This window comes from Macrobrachium rosenbergii, chromosome 11 (genome assembly GCF_040412425.1).
Source record: "Macrobrachium rosenbergii isolate ZJJX-2024 chromosome 11, ASM4041242v1, whole genome shotgun sequence".
Taxonomy (NCBI): domain Eukaryota; kingdom Metazoa; phylum Arthropoda; class Malacostraca; order Decapoda; family Palaemonidae; genus Macrobrachium; species Macrobrachium rosenbergii.
Window position 1 is genome coordinate 4,957,135 of NC_089751.1, and position 20,000 is coordinate 4,977,134.

General features: G+C 36.1%; 1 protein-coding gene across 17 annotated transcripts in view; it reads left to right on the plus strand.

Annotated features, from left to right (window-relative positions):
• The first annotated feature begins 2,323 nt into the window (after window positions 1-2,323).
• Patronin (calmodulin-regulated spectrin-associated protein patronin) overlaps window positions 2,324-20,000 on the plus strand; it is a 141,537-nt gene continuing 123,860 nt past the window's right edge. For all 17 annotated transcript variants that reach the window (XM_067111077.1, XM_067111078.1, XM_067111079.1 and 14 more), the window contains exon 1: window positions 2,324-8,001. In XM_067111077.1, coding sequence (XP_066967178.1) covers window positions 2,632-8,001 — 5,370 coding nt within the window. In that variant the 5' untranslated portion in view covers window positions 2,324-2,631. The remainder of the gene's footprint in view (window positions 8,002-20,000) is intronic.

Below are 20,000 nucleotides of genomic sequence, written 5' to 3' on the forward strand. Positions count from 1 at the left end.
TTGCCATTTTTGGTAAGGACGGTATGGGTAATGGTGGTGAATTATAACAAATAATGGAGAATATATGATATAATAATAATAATATAGATTATATATATATATATATATATATATATATATATATATATATATATATATATATATATATATATTGCCACATAGGGAGAAAGAAACTGTGGAGTGGTTGCTAGGCCTTTCGACACAACGGTCCTTTACTAGCAGACTGATAAGTCTGCTATTAAAGGACATCTGTGTCGAAAGGCCTAGCAACCAATCCGTTGTTTCTTTTTACATTGATCACGTTCCACATCTTTATGAATCAGGTATACATACATATATATATCACATACTACATGCATACTTGCCTATAATATATCGGCCTTATTTTTCATATCTAAGTCATCTACTTAGCGTTCGTTTTCCCTGTGGTACTGCATACAGACATCGAGTGTCGTGATGTTAAGTTTATACAATAGATAGATATCGGCATATGGATAGAGACAGGTATATGATTTCATAAAGAGAGAAAATTTTGAATAAGGTTTTGTTCTAAAAATGTATCGATGCGTATCCAACTGTTGATGGGCACGGCATTGAATATTGCGACATATGCAAGGTTTTCGAATTTTCAGATCGCCATAAATTAAGGCAGTGGTTAGGATTTTTTTTTTTTTTTTTTTTTTTTAAGAAATTTCGCGTCTTCGACATTTTTCTTAATGATCTAAATAAAGAACCGTTGAGTGATATTCTTGAAGTTACACTTGTGTCTTTAAGTCGGTGTAATTATTTACTCCTGTATATGTAGCTGTAAAATTGAGGTAAATTTGTTTTTGTTGGTTTGGAGAACATATATTAAGTTATTCATTCCCAATAGCATGTGATACTTACTTTGAGTAATTGATTATTTGTGTGTGTGTGTGTTGTGTATTTATATATATATATATATATATATATATATATATATATATATATATATATATATATATATATATATATATATATATATATATATATATATGTATGTATATATCACATACTAGAAGTCAGTTATTTTTTGTTCTTTTACCAGATACTTGTGTAATTGTAATGACCACAGTGCCCTCTTAACTTGTCGTCGACTTCTTCACATTTTGGATACACTTATAACCTTAAAGCCTCAGATCTAAGAAGAATCATATGGAGAAATGCGGACGCCCGGTCGTCAGAATTTTTCCGCATTATTCTTATGTGGATTTGAGGCTTTGTATTTATAAGCGTATCCAAAATGTTGTGAAGAAATTGAGATATTAAGAGGGGCATTAAGGTTATCACATACACACACACACACGTGTATGCATATATATGTTTAAAATATATTTGTCGTGCATAACGTGCAAAAAGTAATTTGAATCTGTGTTTAGAGCGTTAATGCATATAAATTCGCATTTGTGTAGACTATCAAACAGTACCTTGACTCTCGTGGTTTCATCGGATCTTGAAACATTAATGGGCTGTTTTATTGCTGTATGATAGTGGATTATCATATGGATGTTCTTTTCGGTTGTAAAGCATGAAATTCGGCAGTAAGGACACTTTACTATAACTGGTGGTTGAGATAGGTGCCCTTATGCTTGCCATTTCTTATATCGGCTTATCTCCTTAATGCCCCTCTCTCTCTCTCTCTCTCTCTCTCTCTCTCTCTCTCTCTCTCTCTCTCTCTCTCTCTCTCGTAATCCTGTTTGTAAGACTAAACCAGTTTTTAGCTTATCTAGGATTTCTTATTTTTGTTAAATTGTAAGTGCAGATTCATGAGTAATCTATCATAGCATTTTTAATACTATTTATAATGTAACCGTTACAGTGGGAGTAAAATATAGTCTACAACTGTCTTTATAATCTTCAAGCTTTAGAAAAGAAAATAAGTATTTTATACATTTTGAAGATGAATAAGTTTCATTGAGATGAGAACATCAGTAATTTTTTGGTGCTCACAGTGTGGGTATCAACAAAAATCATTCGAAAGGCTTTCCTTCTCCACTTTAAACCCTATTTCACATGGTAGGCTGAATTCCGTCCGAAGTAAAATATTTACATGTTTTATAAATTGACAATTTTGTTTATGTATACACGCCATTGTTCAGGCTTTCAGCATGCACTTAAAGTAAATTGTCAGACTTCATAGGTCTACATAAATCTGAGCAGGTATTTGTAAAATGTGTAGTAATGTCAGGTGATGGGAGACGGGTGGGTGGGTGCTGGATTGGGAGGGGAGTCGGTCATGCTGATCAGGAGGAGGGCCTTCGGCAAAAGCAGCAGGTGTGATGGACTCTCGCCATTCAGTAACAAAGCCGCTTTCATCGGGTTCGCTGGTGTCGCCGCCGACTCTGCTCGGCCACCTCCCTTACTTTCTTTATTCTTATCGGATTCTTCCTTGTCAGTGCTCAGCATGTCTTATGTTTTACATGCATTTGCAATGGAAATTTGTGCAAGTTGTTCTCGCTCTTGAAAGTTGTCATGACGCTGAAAATGTCTATATTGATATTGTTTTGAAATTTATTATAAGAGTCAGGTAAAGTGATTTAGTTTTCTTGAGAAATTTGCCTTGTGAAGATATGAAGTGAACTACGTTTATTCATCGTTGAGAAATTAAACATGCGGGATTTCTTAAAGAGAACTAGCATAAGGTGTAGTTCTGGTTCATCTGCACCTAATTTAAAGAAGCAGGGTGGTAATTCGATTTCATCAGAGATAACCAAGGAAGAGAATGGAGAAACCTCGTCAAAGAGTAATTCATTCTTGAAAATGAGACCTTTTCGTGGGAGTGTTAGGAAAAAAATTGCGGAATTAGAGGCTAATTCAGCATGGAAAGAAAACCACAGTCAAAAGAGCCTAGCTTCCAAAGTCACATCTAAATCTTCAGATGCATCATCAGCATCTTTGTCCCAGTATACTTCACAACAATGTTTAGATATTAAAGAGAATGCCGTCATTGAGGAAACTGACGAGCCTGCTTTAACCAGTGAAACCTCCAAAGATGTTAAAGATCTTTCCAGCTCTGTTCCATTACCTGAAAATGTTCCCGAAATGTCTGCTGCTAAGAAAAACCCTGATGAGGCGTCAGATGTAGAAAGTGTGTATGAATCTCGTAAATTAATTTTGAGACGAATGTTGCAGTATGAAGTAGAGGCAGCTAAATATTCACCAGATGATAGGTCAGAGGCAGACTCTTGGTCTGATTTGGAGCAAAACTTTGCCAAGATTTATGAACCTATTCCTTATAAAGTTCAAATGGAAGATTGGAATCAGATGACCAAAGACGAACTGTTGCAGAATATTAATAGTCAACGTATGAAGTCGCAGTGTAAGTATATGAGCAGAAAAGAGATCTTAGACGAAATTTGCCATCTATGGGAGCATCCCATACATTTTTTGCAGAGACAAGAGAAAACTCTTGATAATAGGAGCAGCACTCAGCTTCAAGGTGCATCCCGCCAACATCAAGTGGTTGCAGAAGTACATCCAACCAGTGCACAGTTCCAAAGTGACACAGATAGTGAGTTTGGAGAGACAGATTATGTGACGAGATCAGAGCTGTACAGAAATATTCAGAACTTGCAGAGTTCACTTGCCCGACATAATAAGCAGATTATTGAAGAAGATAGTCATTCTTGGAAGTCCCTTCCTAGTCAGCCTGATGATCCAGTGTATATATCCCGATCTGAAATCTTGTCCAAGGTAGATCCTACATATGTTTCACAGTCAGAGGTAAATAAGATGAGAAGTGTTAAGATGTCATCAAAGCCTAACAGGGATCCTGAGTATGTGTCACGGACTGAGATTCTTTCTCGCTTGAAGGAAATGAGAGATAGTGAAGACGAACGTGGACTGTCGCCTACAAATACAGTAGAATCAAATTGGGATGTATGTTCTTGTGTTTCTTGTGAGCAGTGTGGTACAAACAATTCAGCCTCTGATGCTGAGTGTCAGTGTGATGCCAGACAGAGCCAAAGCAAGAAACATAAAGAACCAAAAAAATCTTGTATATCTTCATCTCCTGAAGAGGTTTCTCTTCTCTCCCAAGATTCATGGTCTAATGGAGAGTTTGAGAAAATTTACGAGCCTATTAATGGATGTAAAGCACCATCTTATCAGGATCAACTAGTTAATCGGGCTTTAGAACAGCAAGAAAAGCGGCTGAGAAAACTTGCAAATGCTGAAGAATTTCGGAATTCTGGTCGATATCTTCCTGCTGACATATGGAGTCTGAGTGAAAGCGAAGATGTTTATGAATCTTTGGCCAGAGTAGCTCGGGCATCTTTAAGACGTAGTATGAAGTTTGATGGTTCGGATCGGAAACACCTTAACAAAGGTGACCTTGAGTTACAACGCCGTGTCAGAGAAATTTTAGGTGGTCAAAAGCATATAAACACAACTACTAGAAATAAAGTCATGCAGGCTATAACTTATCATATTGAGCATCATCTAGATCTTGATAATATTGAGGACGAGGAAGAGAGAAACCATGAGATTAGGGAACGCTTAAAGGAAGCCCTCGCCCAAGACTGGGAAACCCTGAGTAACATTAATCTTGGTCATATCTATGTTCCAATGGAGGAAAGCACAAAAAATTCAAAGCTGTCAGCCAAAGAGAATACAGATTATGACACCTTTGGGAGTATAGATTCATTAATATTTGAGCCTAAAGTACCAGCTGAAAATACAGATGAAAGGGAAGAGACAGTTGAATTTGATGACAGTGTTATATCTAATAGTTTACTAGATATTGTAATAGATCATGAACATGAGAGCAAAAAAATGGCAGAAAGGAAGGGTGCCTCAACTGAAGGGGAGAAAATGGCATTTGAAGAGGATGAAAATACTCCAGTTGCATCACCAACTCCCTCGACGCCAACTATTGGAAGCGAGCATGAACATGTACTGCATATAGTGGACAACAGTGACTCAACACCCAATTTTGAGACAAATGACCTTCAAGTTGTTGGGAAAGAGAGGAATTCCTTTACTGAGGAGAATCAACACTTGTTGAAAAATACTGTGTGTACTGATACAAGTGAATCTTCCCAGAACAAGACAAATACAAAAGATGAGGCTCCAAGACTTCCTTTAAAACAAAAGTTATATAATGGACTTATGGGTTTGGGGTTTTTAAAATCTGGCTCTAAGGAAAATATTAGGGCCCTCTTGCAAAGTACAGCCATAAAGAGAAGTAATGAAAATACTTACCACATATCAGGTCCAGATAATTTCCAGACCAAAATTCAGAATGTTAGCCATGTGAAGAGGAGAAATGATAGTGTTGGTTATGAATCCTTCAAAAAGAATTTCCAGAGACTTTCTGGGAAAAGGCTCCCCAGTGATGAAGATTCTACATATGACTATCATCCTGATCATACAGAAGCTTTGTATCATGGTGGTACCACCACTAGCCATGACACTGCAGATTCTGAAACTGATAGTGCTACTAGTTTGGAAAGTGTAATATTCAAAGGCAGTCCTTTGGAAAAGGACACTGATACAGAACAGGAAGATAAGAAGAAGAAGAAGAACTCTTTTCGCCATAAGTTTGTTGTGAATCACGGGAATGAATCTGACACAAGTGAGCTGATTGAAAATAAGTCACTGAGCTTCAGCACCCAGCCTTACCTAGACTCAGACACATCTTGGGATTATATGGAAGCACGAGATGATGAAAAAGCTGCCCTGAAACATTTTAGTGCTGCTTTGGAATTGCAGTCTGAGAAAGGATCAGCTACACCAGGACCCAGAGTGGTTGGTAACATGAGAAGAAAACATGTTTACCAGAGTGTAGAAAATATTGAGAGAAGCCCAACTTCCATGTCACTGAATGACTGTGGCAATGCTGAACAACCTCTAACTCCCGAAGATGCTGTGCCAAATGTAGAGGACATTGGTGGTGACCAAAGTAACACACGGTGCATACCCCTAGCTCGACAGTTGACTCAAGCAGTGGGTGCAAATTGTGCATCTGATGATGATGCTGATGCTGATGGAAGGTGCCTTCTCAGAGCATACCAAAGACGTCAGTTCCGTCCACCTAGTGATCCAGCTCGACTAGATGGTGGAGGCAGTACGAGCTCTGCAACTCACGAGTATGAAGAAGCTGATATATATGAAATATGTGATGTTGGCAATTCCCTCAGTATTCAGCCTGGACAGGGTACTCCTCCTGTTGTTTTATTAAAGCATCATGTGTATCAGAGCATTGAATCATTAGCTTCCAGGTCAGGATTTTCTACTACAAATTCTGTTAAAACACCAGCAACAGATGAGACTTTAGATGGGGAAGAACTCCATTTATATGGTTCTCGTCATGGAGAACCTATATATGGAGCGAGGAATTCTCGTTTATTCCATTCTATGAATGGAGCTTATGTTGATCGGAATGGAAAAAGTGATGGTGAGCCTGTAGTGATTCGGAAAGGGAAAGTGGTAGAACTTACTGAAGAGATGTTCAAAGGAACCTTAGAACGCAAATCTTCTGAAGTAGATGGAGATTTTAACATGAGCTTTCATACAACATTACTTCCTCCACCTCCAGATCCAGAGACCTGCCTGTATTTCAACAACACTGTGTCATCCACTGAGTCTCGCGAGGTCCATACTTATGAAAACGACAGCGAAATATATGGGACACGAAAGGAAATTCGAGAAGAAATCTTGCAGGCTTCTAGGGAGAAATTGCCAAGTGATCAAGATGAGGGGAATGAAACTGAGGAGCCTCCTCCAGTTCCTAGAAGTATTATTGACCATGCCAGTGTGAAAGAAGATAATGAAGTGAACACACAAGAGGCAGCAGAAAAATTTAAAAAGGTGCAGAAAGTTGGTGTTTCAATTTTGGGTAGTAACAATGACATGATGATTAAGGAACTGAAGTTAAAATTAAGAAGAAAATTCAATACAAGTGATGAGGTTGATGAGCCACCTGATGGTGAATTTTGTTTGCCGAGAGCATCAAATGATTGCGATAGAAAAGCTCTCACTGCTACCATGTCTAGTGCTTCAACAAGCACGGTGGCACTGAGGAGAGAGCAGTTAGCACCACAGATGAGTAAAATATTTGGTTCTTTTCATGACAGAAGGAAACAGTTAATAGAATCTAATTGTGATAACAAAAAAAACTCGACTAAAGCAAAGGAAGAACCTGTGGAAATGACACAACCAAAACCTGATGTCAAGAGAGAAATGAAAGATGAAAAAGACAAGCCAAATGAAATGGAGAACAACAGCAAAGAGAGAGAAGTTATTCATATAGAAACAGAAGATGGTGGTATTGAGCAAGTGTATGTTCCAACCCCGGACTATACCCCAGCCTCTACATTACCTAGGGGTAGTCTAAAAGGCAATGTAGGGAGGGAAGAGGAGGAGGAGGAGGAGGCAGGAGCAGAATTAGAAAATGTTGATTTTGAGAGTTTCAAGTTTGACCTAGCAGATTTGGCAAAATTTGTCCATATTCACATGAGTAAAAACCGAGATGTGTATTCTGAAACTGGAGACATGCCACCTCTAAGTACACACCAGTCAGATCCTCATGTAGTGAGAGCATTGTATGGGTCCCGAGGCTCATTGAAGGACCCCAGTAATGCTGAGCTAGTGGCGTCTAAGAGGTCGGTGCGGTTTAATATGAACCAGAATTTGACTGATTTGGCAACCACTTGGTCTGACTTGGAAAGCATCATATTTGCCGAAGATAGATCTTTTGGCTCGTTGTTAGAAGAAGGGCCAGGTTCCCCAAAGGTCAAGGGTATAGATGGAGGGAGTGCTGGTAGTCTCTTGGGCAGTGGGAAGATGCCTTCTTCTCGTATGGAATCCTATAAAGATGACAATTTATTGTGGGAGCAGCTGAGTAAGATGCGACGCAGCAGAGTCCCTGAAGACCGAGAGAGGTGGGAACTCGAGAAGACCAAGAGGATGCTGCTCTGGATTCATCTTTCGAACAACGAAGCCTACACTGAGATTTGCTACAAAAGTCAGTGGTGGAAGGTGAGCGATTCACTCATACTGTAGTATACTTAGTAATTTTTATTTCTCAAAAGTTTTAATTGCAATGGAAGTGGCATCGTAGAGTTTTGTAGGTACGCATATGGAGGTTAGGGAAAATGACTTGTAAGTATATAGGTTCAAGACTGCCGTACAAAACCGTTTTGTCCATGACCAAAGATGGAGGTAACGCCAAGGTTAAGCACATATAACAAAAGTCACTTGACCAACCTGTTCATTTCTTGATTTTGTATTAGTTTGGAAATCAGCATTTGCTGTGTTGGGTCCTTATTACTTTATTTTTTTAAATTATATATGAATTATTTTGTAAAGATATTGGATAAAATGCGTCCGTGTTTCTTAGGGATTTTATCGTGTTTAATAAATATTTGTACTGCCGAAATTGAAGAACATGTTTAGTGTCTTCATTGGTATCTAATATGGAAAAAGAGTTATGTTTCACTATAAGGACTCGCCGTCATGCAGATCAGGGTCATTTTTCAGCTTTTTAGTCGCTGATAGCATGATTTTGCTAGTCTTTTTTGAGTTACGAGTGAGTGGGTTAGTTTTATACCCAGGAGCATTCCACTTGATGGATTTAACTGTGTGCTGTCTTCATCTTTTGACGAAGTGGACGCAACCAAAACTGCCCAAGTAACCAATTTTTGTCCTGTGGGGTGGGGCACATTGAAGAGGTTCTAATTTAATAAACCTTCCATTTGATCAGCAGAAATACAGTTTAGTAATCATTTTGTATTAGTGTACGTGTAACGGCAGAACCTGGGTGTACAAACAACGAAATGTCAACGTTTGCTCGCGGCCACGTTTTCTCTTCATGTAGCAAAGACTGGAGGCACATTTAATTACCTCTCCTTCGCCTGCTCCATTCATAGGGCCCCCAGGAATGAATGAGTCGTCGGAGGTTGAATAGCGCCACTTTAATATGTTGATTTGATGTGCGATAAAGCGAACAATTAGTGCGTCGAGTAATTTGAACTCAGTGTCTTGTCATTTGGAGAGATGGACTCTTCAGAGCGTTTCATCGGGAAAGGCATCTCGTCATGATTTTCTCAAAAGGAGCGTGATGTTACACTTGTAATTCCTCAGTTATGTATGTCTGAAAATAACTTTGCACGTGTTTGTGTACACACGTTAACTAAGAGAAGCTGATGTTAAAGAAACGGCTTTGTGTGTTGCAGTGAAGTAATTATAATGACTGTTCTTTGTTCATTATTCATTTCTGCTTTTGTGTAGTAACGTGGAGAAATTAGATATCAAGGCTTAGGCAGGTTAACGGGCCTTGGGCCTTCCTCCGCCTACCCTTGTGCCAGATTTTCTCGGTTCTTCAGAAACCATGACACCGAGTTTTGTTCCGTCACATAATTTTAGTATTTAATTTGTTTTTAGTTTTCTCCTCTGGGCTAAGTCAAGTGTGGCTACTTAGTTATCTTTCTTTAAGGAGGATGTTGGTACTTATAACAAAATATTTTTGAGGAATATTTCAGTGCTGCGTCTGTATTTGACTATTTTTCTTACCTTTTCGTTGTCCAAGTAATTTTATTGGAAGATTTTTCATCCTATGTGGTTGGTACAGTTTGCCATTGTTATTTACGGTTGACACTACCTGGCATTGTCCAAGTAATTTTACTGGAAGATTTTTCATTCTATGTTGTTGGTACAGTTTGCCATTGTTATTTACGGTTGAAACTACCTGGCGTGCTTTTACGTACCTTTAATGAAGTCCAGTCGTACGTGTATTTCCATTTGAATGCAATTGTAATCACCTTTTTCTGACGCTTGACGTCCTGTATCTCTTTAAATACCACGAAGGATGACCGATCTTTTTTACGATACGCATGACACGTACCGTACCTATGTCTTATCTTTGCTCACATGGAAACTTGGGAGTGGATCAAAATAAATCTTTGCGTTCAGCTATGTGCGTTTGTCTTTCCAGGGTTTAATTTGCCTCTAAGCACTAGGCTAGAACGTTAGATAATAAGACAACGAATAGAATTTTATGTAAATTTCCCTTTTCCCATTTTACTCGCACACACACACACACACACACACACACACACACACACACAGAGAGAGAGAGAGAGAGAGAGAGAGAGAGAGAGAGAGAGAGAGAGAGAGAGAGAGAGAGAGAGAGAGAGTGTGTGAGTGAGTGGTAGCGGGATGTTAATAGAAGATTCAGTGACAAATCATAGTCATTCTATTTCCAAAGAGCTTTTGCCACTATGTAAAACTTTATAAAGTCCGAGCAAAATGTACATGGCACAGTTGAGTTCTACTTCATTGCTATCAATGAAGGTCGAAAATGTTAAACTTTATGTGAATTTGTGGAGCTTTTGAAACAAATGTTAGGGATGATGGTACACTAGAAATGGTTAGTGATTATTATTATTATTATTATTATTATTATTATTTTTATTATTATTATTATAAAGTTTTTTGTTTTTAAATTCCTTGAGTAATTCACATACCATTTTGAAAGTCTCCGGAGATTTTATTTTTATTAGTATTTTGTCTACTATGGTTTTGTGAATGTAAATGACGGTTGTTGTTTTTTCCTTTTAGATTTTAAGATTCATGTTGTGACTTACGGTCTAACCTCTTTTTCCCTCTCAAGTATCTTGCGGCATCAACCCCCCCCCCCATGACTCCTTCCTCCCCGTCCCATTCCGTCACCTCTTGTAAAGACGACAGATGTCGAAGGAGGGGCTTGGGGCCTGGTGGGGATGGGGGTGCCTGTACGGCCTTTCTCCACTTTTTTCTTTTCTTTTGGAGATTTGCTGACATCATGCTGGATGCGCTCTTGTGAACAACACCCCATTTCAGTTGGAAAGTATCGGCGATGAATCCTTACTGTTAGTGCTGTTTATATATATATATATATATATATATATATATATATATATATATATATATATATATATATATATATATATATATACGCACACACACACACATATATATATATATATATATATATATATACATACATATGCATACACATACACATACACTAAATACCGAAACATGTAGTACACTACGAATTTATTTTTTTTCACCAGAATTTTACTCGAAAATCGACGTTTGAGAAAAATAATTGACAATAAAATTTTATGTAAAAAAAATATATATATATATATATATATATATATATATATATATATATATATATATATATAGAGATAGAGAGAGAGAGAGAGAGAGAGAGAGAGAGAGAGAGAGAGAGAGAGAGAGAGAGAGAGAGAGAGCAATAACATGTGCATATCATACACCTTAGGAACTAACGGGCATGCATTGTTAGTAGGTGAAGAATGACTGACATACTAGCATTTGTTGGTGAATTTTATGAGTAGTCTATTTTTGCTCAAACGCCGGTGTTCGTGTACGTTTCAGTTGAGAAAATGAGTTCGAAGCGTTATTTAATTGTCAGGATGTAAAACAGCCGTCATATAACAAACAAAGTTCTTGCTTTTTTTTTTATACATATGGCCGAAGACTTCTTGTTGTCAGTATGCCTTGAAGCGTGAACAGTCTGTATGTGAAAAGCATTTGTGAACTGTATATATTAAAAATACATAGCTCTGCATTTGCTTGTGTAAATAGATGAAGATTTATCAGACCTTAACTTCATTTACCAGAAGCATACTCGAATGAATTTGAAGTGGAGACGTGCCCTGTTTTTTGGCGCGTGTCCCATTTCCATTATGCTCTCTCTCTCTCTCTCTCTCTCTCTCTCTCTCTCTCTCTCTCTCTCTCTCTCTCTCTCTCTCTCTCTCTCTCTCTCTCTCGTGTGTATGTAAAAAAATTATAGGAGTTTTGAGTTTGCCTTTTATCAAAGAGAACACTGTCAGCTTTGCTTCAACTGAGGAAAGCTGAAACTTTTTAGCCTACAATCTCATCTGTGACCTCATTCCTTCTTGATTTATTGCTTTAGTTTGATTGATATGTGTATATATAATTATCCAGCAGAAACACGTATCTCCAGTTGTGCTTTATTGTAACCCCATCCTCCTGAATAGTAAATTCGTTATTATTATTATCGTATAGTCTGTTTTATTGTTATACTTAGGAAAGAAGTTTCTTACCTTTATTCCGGCTCAAATCAGGATTTTCTGAAAATCATAGGTTTCCGGAATATTTTCACATTGATGATTAAGTAACTGAAGTTAAGTTTTCTTTGTAGCGAGGTTATAATTTGTATTCGTGTATTTTTTTAACTCACGGAGGGAGATACCGCTGATGGAATAACAAGTTGGTTTTCTGTTTTTGCATTTCTGAGTATTAGAATAAAGTTCAAATGCCCGTTTTCTCTCTAGAACTGGGTGCTAGAGTACTGATTCTGCAACACACACACACACACACACACACGCACGCACGCACGCACGCACGCACGCACGCACGCACGCACGCACGCACGCACGCACGCACGCACAAGGGTGACAAGACACACACACACACACACTAGCAGCCTCATCCTGAGGTTTTCCATCAAGGGTGAAAGAGGGAAAGGCGCTAGCAGCCTCATCCTGAGAGATTTTCCTTGAATCGGAAGGCTAATTATATATATATATATATATATATATATATATATATATATATATATATATATATATATGTACATGCACACGTATATATATATATATGTATATATATTATATCTGTATACATATACATACATATATACATTAAATATATATATGTATATATACTTTATATATGTGTGTGTGTGTGTAAAGCTTTTTCATTCTGATTGGAAGTGACCAAAAAAAAAAAAAAAATGATACAATTTTCGCCCTTCGTGGATATTGTGGTCCTTCCTTTCCAGTATCTCTCTCGCTTCATTTATCCAGTTTTTTCCAAGTCCCCTTTCATCTTCCTTCATAACAATCTTTACAAACTGTCGTCCTCCGTTCTTTCCGTATGATCAAACCATCTCAAGAAAGACTGATCCATTTTTCCACCAACAGGAACATTTTTGCTACATCGCATACCTACATTTTTAACCTTTAGAATTTTTTACGCCAAGTATACTTTACGAACGATTAATCTTCATCTTAGAAACTTGAACGTTTTTCCTTCTTTCATGTTTAACATCTGCACTCACCTCCATGCGGAGAAGAGAGATATCCAGGGGATGACGGTCGTTGACGACCGCCTAAGAATTGGTATTCTTCTGCGAATCCGTATTGCTCGGATATCCTGTAATTAGTATGCGTGCAGCAAAACGACTGTTCGTCATCTTTTGTGTGGAGAATATTATCTCTTTTGGAGCGTCCACGGAAGTCCCCCCCTCCCCCCCTTTTTTTTTAGCCATATTTTTTTTCTTTTTCTTTTTTTCTTTTCCTAGCCATATGGGAGACTGCATGAAAGGACTGTTAGCGACCGAGATTTATCATTAAGAAAAGAAGACTACTGCTTTCGGTTCTTCGTCTTTCCTGCTTTCCACTATTTTGGTCGTGAGTTGTCATTTTAATGTGTGCCGAGGAGTGCTCAAGACGAATCCGCTGCTTTGAAAAATGACTGGATACCGTAAGCGTCTCGATTCCGATTCGATGATTGTAACAGCAGTTACTTGTACCTCTTCATTTAATTATACTCATTGTATATGAGTGAAAATCGTTTTTGTTTTTAAGTAAAAAAAATCAACAACCTACTTGTGCTTGTAGCTTTGCATGGCAAAAGTTATAACAGGCATTAAGGCTGGAAATGTTCATGCTTGTAAAATTGCGTAGCCTCAGTAAGTGAACATACTGTACGTTAGCCAGAAGGATAGCCGGTGACAGTTGGTTAGTTGCAGTAATTAATCGCAAGCAATGTAGGATGCATTTGGCCCTCACGGCTTCTTGAAATCCCGTACTAGCTGAAAACCTATGTGGGTAACGCTTTATGCCACACCTTCGAAGGGCAAAAGTCTTGTAAGTGAAATTGTGTACCCATTTTATATATATACATATATATATATATATATATATATATATATATATATATATATATATATATATATATATATATATATATATATATATATATATATATATATATATATATATGAGATGCACCTTTGAAGGTGAATGGCGTTCTCTGTTGTCTTTTGGCCCTTTAAAGTTTTTTTTTCCTTGCCTGAGTACGTAGGAAAAATGAATGTTTTGTTGTAAATTTATGATTCAGTGTCATACTTGAGTTTCTCCAGAGCTGAATCACTCGACAAGTGGAGTAGTTACCTTAAAATGTGGGTCTCTCTTTTTTTATTATTATATTTTCCCAGATGCTGCTGTGATAAGTCAAAGAGAATGATGCCTCGTTTGTAATTGATAAAACCTAAATGAATTGCATAGCGAAACGTGTGCTTTCTGTCGCTCTAATTGGAATTTCATGGATTATTGAACGTGATTGATTACAAAAATGGCTGAGAAGAGTCATTCCAGCATCCAAATTTGATGGCCCAGCGATTTCCGCAACTGTGTCTAGCTGCTGAAGACGTAATTGTTTCACAATTTAGAGACATTACTTCCAGATTGTCAAACCTAGTAGATTCTACTGTTTTCTGACTGCGGAGGATTTGGATATTTCATGTACATTCATTGTTTTTGAATTAAACGATTTTTTTTTTCAAAAATATGGTAAAATTTTGCTCAGGTTGCTGTTTTTCTTAGTTTCTTAGTTGAAATTTGCTAAACAAGTGAATTTGTTGTTGCGAAATAGTTTCATTTCGAAATTTACATTCTTTCCCCATTATGTGTATGTTTATATACATATTGTACTTTACCCAATATATATATATATTTATATATATATATATATATGTATATATATATATATATATATATATATATATATATATATATTATATATATATATATATATATATATATATATATATATATATATATATATATATATATATATATATATATATATATATATAAATATATATATCTATATATATATATATATATATATATATATATATATATATATATATATATATATATAATATATGTATATATATATATATATATATATATATATATATATATATATATATATATATATATATATATATATATATATATATATATATATATATAGTGTGTGTGCACACGTGTATGTATATGTATGTGTGTATGTGTATATATATATGTATACTGTGTGTGTATTAGTGTTGACTTGGGTACCGCAAAGCTAGTGTCATCAGAGACTTGTGAATCAGAACAGCTGCACCAGAAGCGAGATTTGTGAGCACGGCAATGTTTGGTGTGAAAGTAACTGTATTGGCTTTGAAGGGACCGACCGTCCGTTGAACAGACTGCCTGCTGTAGCCTATACCGCATTACCGTAAAACATGTGCTTCCCGTCAGCCCTTTTTTTTTTTCTCTCTCTCTCTCTCTCTCCCTCGTAGAGGACGACGTTGACCATCTTGTCTTTCTACTGCCCCACTTCAGTTCGAGTTGAGCCCCACCTTCCAGGTAGTCTTCTCATCGCTTCCTCGAAGTCATCCGTGTTCGATCATTTCGAGATTGCACGCACTCGCAGGCTTACCCTTTATATATACATACATACACACACACACACATACATATATATATATATATATATATATATATATATATATATATATATATATACATATATATATATACATATATATATATACATATATATATATATTATATATATATATATATATATATATATATATATATATATATATATATATATATATATATATATATATATATATATATATACATATATATATATATATATATATATATATATATATATATATATATATATATATATATATATATATGTATATATACATATATATATATATATATATATATATATATATATACATACACACACACACACACAAACATATATATACACTAGCTGACCAACCCGGTGCTGCCCGGGATAACTCTGAATGACAAATAAATCAATAAATCTCTCTCTCTCTCTCTCTCTCTCTCTCTCTCCTGTTAAGATAGTTGCTTCAGTTACATTGCCCAGCATTTTTGACATTTTATATTTAACCCCTTCTCATCCCCCATTCCTGTCAAGGCTGAACTTGGACTTAAAAGGGCAGCGGGAGTGCCACTATTCATCTCAGCGACCTTGACAACTATGGATTAGACACTAGTATCTGTCGTTTTTGGTTATGTTTACATGTCACCCCTTCCCACACCCCTCTTTGGTGCCAGTGATGTTTTACCCCCACAGTATTCTTTTCCAGATAATAAGTCATATGTGTATGCCATGTTTGGTTGAAATTACTCAGTGCGTTTCAGAGTTATGCTGGAACATACTGTACATACATACATCTATATATATGCACACATATATTGTGTATACTGTATATATAAATAGACATAATGTATGTGTATATTTTATATATATATATATATATATATATATATATATATATATATATATATATATATATATATATATATATATATATATATATTTGTGTGTGTGTTTGCGTGTTAAAGGTTTTCCCGTGACGTGTTGGCCCTTGCTAAAGACAAGACGATGATCAATGCCACATTCATACTTCATAACTGCTGATCGTGGATAAGCCTCTGTGCAGAGACTTTCACAACATAAGTAGCCAGTTCATAACTTACACAGAAAGCTCTAAAACAGTACACGGAATCTCCCTGCGCGTATTGCGTTACTCACCCCTATTTTTTGCACGTACTCTTCGCTTCCTGGATGCTGAGGAGACTTCTTTCGCTCCATCACTTCGGACCTTCCTTAATATTTCTCTGTTCCTCCCTAACATACCTGTCATCCTCCTTTCTTCTGCTTCAAGAAACCATCTCAAAACCATTTTTCTTGCCATCATAACTTCGGAAATGTGCCGTAATTTGTGACCTTAGGGAAGAATAAGTGGGTTTCAAATTACATAAAGCCCACTCTTGGACTCTTTAAATATATTAGATACTCATTGAAAACTAATTTCACCGAAGTAGAAATACTAAACCCCCTTTTTTTAAATTAAAGATTTTTTTTCTTATACCCATGTCGTGTGTTAATCGTTAGAAGTTTATTTTAATTTTGCACTGAGGTTTGAATAGCTTTAAAAAAAAGATGGTGGGAGTTTTGGGACTGGCTAAACTGTTATGAACGGTTCCCTCCCAATTCTGAAATGTTGATATCTGTATTGTCAAGGTTTTATTTGCTGTCTAGTGCCAGTAATTACAATTATCCCTAAACTCACAGAGTGTTCGTGTGTAGTTTTTAAGTCTCATTTACGTTCATCCCAGTTGAGTCTTGATTGTGAACTGTGATTGTCATGTTAGTTGAGCGTGACTGTCTAGGTATTTTGTAACCGCAAAGGTTGAAAACAAAATCAGAAAGATGGTAGATAGATTGCTGTAGATTTAGGAGGAAGAATTGTATTCAGTTTAAACCCCAAACTGTGTGAGAGGTTGCTTACCGTTGAAGGTCACGCCCTTGGTCATGTCACCCATGACTCAGGTGTTAGGGATTCAGTCTGGGAAGCATATGTTGTCGGTGCTCCCGTGTGTGTGAGTGGGTCGTTTTTCTCCGAACTCAGAAATTTGGGATGAGGAAATGACACTGGGATCGGAGCTTATTTAGGTCAGTTCCTTATCCTTATATTTCCATACACATTACTACGCGTCACGCGAAGATAGGTCCGGTTTTGTTCACAAGGTCTCGATTGATTTGTCGTGTTTGAGTTTTCTTTAATTTGTAATCTAAATTTGCGCAAAATTAATATATCGCGAGCAAAGAAAAAGATCGAGTTGTTTCATTGTTAAAGATCAAACACGACAAAGTTTGCCCTTCAGAAGAGTTTGCTCAGATTGTGTTTAGTGGCGTCCTTTGAGTGTGACATGCTGGGAGTTTAGTGCTGGTTTGTTGACTGAGAATTGCCAGGAACCGATATGGGTTTCCATTTCTCCCAGTACTGAGTATTCGAAGTATTATGGCGAAATTAGAAGTTTTATTAAAAAGTTATCAGTTATTTTTGATAAGTAGATTTGAATTTATATTAGGAACAGCTTAAGCAATGTTAAGCTTATAGCCGGTTTATAATTCATAGTGTATATGAACATAGCATGTACTTTTTTGGGGAAAAGTTATTAAAACGCACCCTATCGCCTGTAGCTTTATCACTGTTATTGCCTTAATTCTGCCGGGGGAAAAAAATTAAAAAGGTGCATCACGTTTTAAACTTCTTAAAATCTTAGTCATTGTCAGCGGATTTTGCCGCCCTCTGTCTTTTGGCCTTGCAGTCCCCATGACTAATGTAGACCGGTTCGGTGTGTTGTATTATTTGCCCCAAAATGACTAACCTTTGAATTCCGTTGTGTTATACAAGTTGGATTGTTCATCGTCACTGATCTCGAGTACAGCGTCATGACGAGCGTCAGAATATTTTTAACGAGACGAACCAGAATGTTTATTGAATATGTGTGGTGTTTACAGTTTGCTATGCTTTTGAAGCCATCGCTTTTAATGTGCACGTTATATATATATATATATATATATATATATATATATATATATATATATATATATATATATATATATATATATGAATATAAGAAGGCCCATAAAACACTATTTGAACGTTGCAACCATATATTTCAGCACTTCCTTCTGTGCCAGTGAACAAGGGCACAGAAGGAAATGCTCGAAATATATGATTGGAACGCTCAAATAGTGTTTTATGGGCCTTCTTATATTCATATTACACTGGTATTACAGTAAAAGACATTCATATATATATATATATATATATATATATATATATATATATATATAATCTACTGGTCTTTTGCAATAACCACAATGCCCCCTTAACTTCACGATTTTTTCAGTGTTTGGGTACGCCTGTTACTACAAAGCCCAAGATCCAAGTGGAAAGATATGAAGCAATCTGATGTCCGTAGCAGGATTCGAACCCGCATTCAGAATATCAGAATGAGGTCACGGTACTCCTGACATCACGCTAATATGTATATAATATATATATATATATATATATATATATATATATATATATATATATATATAATATGTGTGTGTGTGTGTGTGTGTAATATTAGTCATTGTTACGTTCACATTTTAACTGATCTCTTGTGATTAGCCAAATGCCCTGTTCAGAAAAGTATATTTCTCTCTCTCTCATATATATATATATATATATATATATATATATATATATATATATATATATATATATATATACATACATACATACATATATATGCATACACATACATACTCACACTTCGGTGTCCTTTGGGCCCCTTGGTGGCCCATGGCCGCTTGCACCAGACCTCTCTACGTTCCCCTGTTGAGTTCTGCATTTCTCCAGCCATTCTCAGGATCCTCCACTCCCAATTCTCTTAGATCTCTGAACACTATGTATGCATGCATTATGTGTAACACATGTATATTATATTATATTATATATATATATATATATATATATATATATATATATATATATAATATATATATATATATATATATATAAAATATATATATTGGTATTAGAGATCAGTGGAAGCAAAACCAAAATGATGGGACTGTCAAGGAACAACCAACAACAACAGCAACAACAAAATAAGATAGATATTGGGAACGTGAGGGAATTTAAATATGTAGGAAGCACGTTAACATCCAGAAATGAAATGGAGAGAGAGTTCTGGTTAGAATTATATATATATATATATATATATATATATATATATATATATATATATATATATATATATATATATATAAATATATAATACACATATATATATAACGTGTCTGGCGTCCTTATTCATGTATGGATGGCGAAACTAGAACAATTTCAACTAGACTTTACACTGAACATTGTTGAGTAATGAGAATTCAGATTTGCCCAAATGGTGGCCACGTCCTATACCAAAGGAGGTAATCAAAACGTTGTGGGGCCATTTAATATTACCGAGATATAGTGGACCAGAAAT